The sequence below is a fragment of the Durio zibethinus genome, chromosome 2 (genome assembly GCF_047325235.1).
Source record: "Durio zibethinus cultivar Kanyao isolate XHJ-2024 chromosome 2, ASM4732523v1, whole genome shotgun sequence".
Lineage (NCBI taxonomy): Eukaryota > Viridiplantae > Streptophyta > Magnoliopsida > Malvales > Malvaceae > Durio > Durio zibethinus.
The window spans coordinates 38154397-38161517 of NC_143163.1; the positions used below are offsets into that span (position 1 = coordinate 38154397).

The 7121-nt window shown below is 30.2% G+C and overlaps 1 protein-coding gene across 1 annotated transcript; it reads right to left on the reverse strand.

Annotated features, from left to right (window-relative positions):
• Window positions 1-3119: 3119 nt before the first annotated feature.
• Window positions 3120-6558, reverse strand: LOC111317591 (PI-PLC X domain-containing protein At5g67130-like). Its single transcript, XM_022920024.2, has 8 exons — window positions 6095-6558; window positions 5889-6011; window positions 5524-5658; window positions 5334-5432; window positions 4902-5205; window positions 4570-4793; window positions 4371-4457; window positions 3120-3661 (listed from the first exon to the last, which is right to left on the reverse strand). Exons 1-8 carry the CDS (start codon window positions 6200-6202, stop codon window positions 3617-3619), a joined length of 1125 nt encoding a protein of 374 aa, XP_022775759.2. The 5' UTR covers window positions 6203-6558; the 3' UTR covers window positions 3120-3616.
• Window positions 6559-7121: the final 563 nt, after the last annotated feature.

Sequence of the window (7121 nt, forward strand, 5' to 3'; positions counted from 1 at the left end):
ATATTTTTATTTACAAACGCTTTAAATATTTTTTATTTTGTAATATCTTATTTTATTAATTATTTAATATTTAAAGCATTTTTTTTCACAAATATCTTAAATAATCAATCAATACAACTTTTTTTTCAAGTCAAATGTTTTATTGATATACATATTTTCCTGTCAAAGACATTAATTATAATATAAAAATAAAAAAAAATTGACAAAAATTTACAACTGAATTTTAATCACTTCTAAGCATGTTTTTTAAAAGAATAATAGTTATGTAATAATTTTTATTTAGGTCAATTTTAAAAATAAAATAATTTTTTCTTTCAAAATCTTAAAATATTACAACAAAATATGAATTTTTGATTCTAAAATTTTGAGTACTATTAAAATTTTGATTTTTTTTTTTGTAATCGAAATATTTTAAATTAAACGTGAGAATTAAATACTTGCTATAAAGATTACGGAGGAAAATTTATAAATTTTTTGAATTAAACACACTAATAGATTATTATCTTTGAGTTATATTTTTTTTATGATTTAAAATTTATAAAAAAATAAATTTAATAATTTTATTTTATTATATCATTTGTTTTTTATATTAATTCTATTAATAATATGTTGATATAGTAAGAATTCAAAATATCAAATTATGATATGTGATATATTTTATTGATCAATATTTATTTTATTATTATTTATTTAATATAATTAGTCAATAATAAAAAATACTTAGATAAAAACAAAGTTAACATAACAATTATAAATTTTTTTATAAATATCAAAATTATAAAAAATAATATAATTCAAAGATCAATTTTCATATTTACTCTCTTTAAATGGATTGATAAACAAAAATGCCAGTGTTTTAAGAACCCATGAACCTTTAAACCTTCATTAATTCCTATAAGGATAAAGAAAAGAAATGTTTTAACTGATACCTGGTCTCCCAAATCCCGTCAACATATAATCTTTTCAATAATTAAAAAAAAAAAAACATGTAAATTCAGCACGTACCACTAAAGGCATCGAATGATCATGACTTTGCTTCGATCCATTTGACTACATTCAACCAAAATCATCACCTGTGCACAAAAACAATGTCAAAATTATGGTAAATGAAATATTTAAAAAAAAATAAAAAGTTAAAATTTTCTACAGGTTGAAGTATTATTTTTGGATGATACGAATCCAATGCACAAGGCCTAATGGTTAAAATTTTTTTTTTTATCTCAAATCTTTAATTTAATAATAAAAAATATTTAAAAAAATATTAAAAATTTAATTTCGAACCAAACCTTTCTTTTTTTTTCATTTATACTAAAGCTTTATTTTTTTATGTAAAAGAAATATATATTAGATTTTTTTTGTTAAAATTTTTATTTGCAGAGGTGAAAGTCAGAGAGGACAGAAGCAAAATTTCCATTGATGAATGATTTATGAGTGACGCCAAATTTGACTTGGTTCACAACAAACAGCAAAGTGTGATTGGGATGGTAAAATTTGATAATTTTAAATTTAATATAATATAAAAATATATGAATTAAAAATATAAAATAATATAATTTAAAATTTAAAAAATTGTAAATAAATTTAATAAAATAAAAAATATATTTTATATTTTTATATTAATATAAATTATAATATATAATTTTTATATAAAATAAAATATAGATATATAAATTATTAATATCTTAGATAGTACGAATGCACGAATTTTCAGCATAAATATTATTTACAAGCAAGGCCAAGCTTAAAGGCAAACTGGAAGCCGCCCGTGTGGGTAAAAACTAAATGTCAGGCAGTCAGTTCCCCCACGTGCTACTGTTTTTATTCTCTACTTTGATGCTTGATGTGATTTGTCATTGCCTAACCCGGCCACTTCGGCCTCTCTCTCCTTCTGCACCTAACTGATTGCTTCTGTTTCTCTTTTCCCTCCCATCTTAACTTCCCGTTCCCAATCCATCTTTCATACTAACTATATTTCCAGGACAAAACCAACAATTTCGTTAGGTTTTTTTTCCCTCCCACCCTCCCTCCTTATTTCTTTTCACTTTTTCAAAGGTAAAAACTAATGTTTTATTTACATCAAATCTATAACATTCAGGCACATTTGAATCTCTTCGTACCCATATCGCATTCATGTTTGACATTTGATGGAGAAAGAAAAAAACAAAGATAATTTTTTGAGTAATAACATCATATATTTTATTTATTATAGTGTCTATCATCCAATTTTACTTAGGAGAATAATTATTTTTTAAAATCAATATAATATCTATCATACATTCTTAATTGATAATTATAATATATAGTTTTCAAAAATTATCATGGTATCCATATCGTATAATACCATATTATGTGTTCTTATTCATGCTTCATGGCATCAAATACATATTGCCAACCCCTAGTATGTAGTGGATCCATGTTTCGAGGGTTCAGCGCCTTTGCTACATCTGTTTTATGCTTATGTTTGGGTGTGTTTCTTCTAGCATTTTCCTTCAGCCAATCTGCGTGAATCTGGTTATGTTAATATAATGTTCAGAGAGAACTTCAATCCTGTGAGTTTATGCAGAAATGGAGAAATATCAAGTCACAATCCAATTAAAATGATGACAAGAATATAAAACACTTGTCATCATCTCAAGAAACAATTTCAACAGCTTTGCCTAAAACATTATCAAGCAATTTGACGTTTGATTAAGTATATATATATGCTCAATGATGGATACAAGCATCAGAGAAAATGGTAGCCAAGAAAAAAAAACATTAAAAAATCTATTTTAATTAAAGATCCTAATTACTCGAATTAAGAGTTAAATAAAAGTAACATAAGAATCAATAATTACGTAGTTACTTTGTTTTATTTTATTGTAATGCTAGATCTTAATATAGACTTCTTTAACTTATTTTCATGAGATTGTTAGCATAGCATGTGATAGATCCCTCCTATAATACCAGCTCACATGATTCATTTAGGATTAAAAGAATGAATAAACAACCTAGTAGTTTTCAGGGTTTGGTTGAATTTCAAGTCCTAGAATCACAAGAGTCAAGCTTTGACTAGTTTGAATAACACACTTTTCTTTATCTTCATTTTCGCTTTAGCTGGAAATCTTTTTCCTCTTAAAAGCTCTGCTGCTCTGCCATAGTGTTGAAAGTTGAAACCCTGACAATTAGTCAAATTATTCCACTTGGACTGATCTGCTTACCTGTGCTAGCCAGAGTCAATATTCGACTTAAAGTTAACAATTTTATTTTATATCTTTCCCCTGGATTTGAACTTTGATCAAACTCTTGGGCCCTTGAATAGAGTTTCAAAATCAGTAGGGTAATGCTATTCTAGGAGTATATATAGCTTATTAAATGGTACGACTGACAACCAAAGATAACTGCAAAACGAGTTTTGAATCTTTCGATAATTGTCCAGATAAGTGACGATTCCTCCTTGCCAGGCTTGATGAACAATGCAACTTATGACTTTGGCATAAAACGTTTACATATATATATATATATATATATATAAACGTTATCTGTATTGCTCATCAATAAATCTCAAACCTCTGCATTCCACAGTTCATAACACAATTTCCAGTTTCTGATAATTTATTAAGATACAAAATGCTATTCATAGGCCCATAATTGCAGAACATGTTGCTGATGATGATCCAGGCTGCAAGCAAAAACATAAAATCAGTTCAAATGTGCTTTGCTCACTTAGGATGATTTATATACAAGCAGACCATGAATCACAATAGATGAGAGGTATAGGCCTATGGCTACCTATTTGCGCCAAATCAAGATATTAAGCAATTGCGGCACTTTGTCAATATAGTTAAGGAAGGTGGACGAACTAAAGAAAATGTTAAGAGTCCTGGTTACAGGTATGGGATTGGGATACGAGATTTCCTGCTGAACTTGTTCAATAATTTGTACGAGGTAGGACTAACTTTTGGACTTAAAAGTTAAAACATATTCATGTGAAGAGTGAATTGTGTTCTTGTTCCAAACAAAAAGGGAATTGGTGCAAAAAATTAGGTTTCTGATAAGCTAAACCTGATTTAATAGCAAAGCAGACAACTTTTATGTTCAACATTTGACTCATTTGCTGCACTGTGCAGATGTTGCTTCCTAATAAGTAATATCAGTTTCATGTTATGTTGCTCAAACTTGGGTACAATTATCAGATGAAACAGGTATATCCATTGCCTCAACTTGTATCCACTTTGAGGCATCTGCTATGCTATGTGTCCAGTGGCCATTTATGAAAATGAATAGCTGAAACCACCCTAAGAAGGGGCCTATGTACTTCAGTAAAAGTTCAACAATGATGTAAATTCCTACTGAAAATTTTGAAGAATAAGGAGGAACGCTGATCTTACCACACAAGAATGGACATCATCACAGCCGCACAGCAACTTTCCATTCAATTTGTCAACAGCTTCAAACACTCCTCCTCCATCACTTCTCTGCAACAATAATCCCAAGCAAACACTTCATTTGACTTGAGAAGAAAATCCCTGATGCCAAATTACGAAACTGCTCATCTAAGAGCAACATATCTGTCTGTGAAATATGTACCTTATAATAGTCAACTGCAACAAAGTTAGCCCACCGGTTGCCTGCTGTACCATAGCATGTATCAAGCATACTAACAACATCTGCTGAATTGTCTTCACAAGTCGTCCCTTTCATTGGAATTGAGCGGAAGTGATTTATCAAAACCAGAGATTTAGTTTTGTCATTGAGTGGTGTCGACTCTCCACGGTTACTACATTCTCCTGCATGCTCCCCATCATCCCCATCTGAAATTTAGGATAAAAGTATCTAAATGCTATCAAGAGAGAAAATGTTGTAGTTCTTAGATAGAATTCTCTTATAAGATAACTGATGAACTGAGGAAGTGGTAGTACATTGATTTTCAACCACGAAGTTCCACTGATATGCTATTCCTTCACTTTCTTGCTTAGACATCTTTGAAGTGAAGACAATAAGCCTCTGGTTATTAGCAACCATATCCTTCACCAATGGCCAATCTTGACCATTTTGAGGCATACTTGAGACTGGAAACCAGTACTTCATTAAACCTGAATCTTTGAAAACTTTTGACAAGCCATTTGGGGTCTCAACATAGTCCTCCAGGATCAGTGTCAAAATTTCAGATGGATTTGCGGATAAAAAGGCCTCTACTTCCTTTAAAGTATCAATAGCAAGCCCCTATAAAGAAATACCAACCTGTTATCATTATCATAAATTTTCTTTTCTGTTTTCCTTCAAGAGAAGAGGATGCAAATTGGAAATCTAACTGTTTTTCTGCTTTAAACAATGAGATCTGAATTACTCACAAAGGCAGTATAATCATGACACTTTCCTTCAAAAGAATGGCACAACCATACGTCTCCCTTGAAATCATATGTATCCAGCATCAATGCTCGAACTCCATTCTGTAAAATTTACAGTTTTAACAAAGAAATCAATGAGCTAGAAGTGAATTTCAGAATACAAAAAGAGGATTATCCCAAAAAATGGTCTTACATTTAATTGTTGTGTTACAGTGTCTTCTTGATTTAAAAAGGTAAGTCGAATTCCAGTATGAAGTGGCTCCTCTTCGTTGGCAAAGGAATTATGTGTTGTCAAAAATGCGTATTTGTTGAATGGTAAAGAATTGTTCTGCAAGAAACATGATATCAGTGAAATTCCTTTTTTCTCAAGTGAGAATAACCCATGATCTAGCCAATTAAAATTTATGAACCTGAAAATTTCAACTAGAAACTACAACATAAACTGAAAATTCATGAACCTTAAGGAAATGATCTTATAACAAGAACTGAATTATGTAATTCAGGGAACAGAATTGTTATGGGTTTCTGAGTTGTTAAGAGACAAAGATATGACTTTACCACCAGCTTGAATTGGTTGGTAGTTGTTGATCTGATGCATCTTGAGCCATCAAAGGCTTCAGAACAAGACAAACATGACAGCCCGGGTTGGCAGTCTCCATCAGATGAGCATTCATCTAGGAGCTACAATAAAAAGAAACATCATTAAAATCAAAGGTAACTCAAAAAACCACAAAAACCAAACCAAAATGTGTAGTAGTAGTAACCTTGTGTTGTCCATTAGAACTAGCAAAAGTAGTAGCAGTAGTAACAGCAAAAAGACTGATCAGAAAAACTGAAAACTGGATTAAGTGCAGGTTTCTTGGGTGACCCATTGGGATAAAAAATGATAATGGTGTCTTGGGGAAGTATGACCAAAATCCATGGAGATAATGCCATTAATAATGGCTGCTAACTGCTAAAGAAGGAAAGTCTTGTAATTGTACCATCATATTTCATTTCGTGGGCATTGGTGAGGTGCAATGAAAATGTAACTGAATATGGTCCTAACTCCTAAATGACGAAATTGGAAAGTGTCTGTCATATATCTGTCTTTCATAATCTCAAACTCAACAAATTGGAACAGTATCTGTTTTGTCTTCCCTGGCCACTTTCCCTTTGTTGTTCTAAGTCCAAAAGACAAAATGCATACATTATTTCCGTTTTATTTTTTTGAACCTGCATGAATTATTTCAGTTTAAAAGTTAGTCTCTGTTCTTTTGAAACTAAAAGTTTATTCTCTTTTTTGTTTTTTTCCTTAGTCTCTTAGAACATTAAAATTTTCCATTCAAATTTTATTATATGTATATATGATTTAGTTCTTTATTGAACTTGTTTAATTATGTTCTACGTTAATTGGTTGATTATTTTGATTTTTTAATATATAAATATAATATCTAATTATGATAGTAATTTGTAATAAATAGCAAACAAGTATTAACATACAAAGGTGTGTGATTGCAAAAACTAATTAATAATAAAATCACCAACTGAACAAAACATTGATTAGTAGGATAAAAAGTTATAAATTTGATCCAAATATAATAACTATTGCTGTCAATATCAGTCACCGATAATATAATATTTTTTATACTATAAGTTTTATTTAATTTCATTTACTTTAAGCAGACGGCTAAAAATTTAGTGCCACAAGGTACCGACCTAAAATTGGCCCGCCACCCGAAAACTTCGTTGAATGCAATTGGACCAGGTCGCCTAGGCCCAACTCAGGGTTCTTATCAGTTACCTCACGGG

Bases quoted from the DNA above. Each gene is read 5' to 3' on its own strand.
- LOC111317591 (XM_022920024.2), bottom strand. From the start codon at position 6,202: ATGGGTCACCCAAGAAACCTGCACTTAATCCAGTTTTCAGTTTTTCTG. The intron at 6,012-6,094 runs GTTACTACTACT...TTTTTATTGTAG, and splicing joins GTTCTAATGGACAACACAAG to CTCCTAGATGAATGCTCATC. The intron at 3,662-4,370 runs GTAAGATCAGCG...TTTTGCTTGCAG, and splicing joins ATGATGTCCATTCTTGTGTG to CCTGGATCATCATCAGCAAC.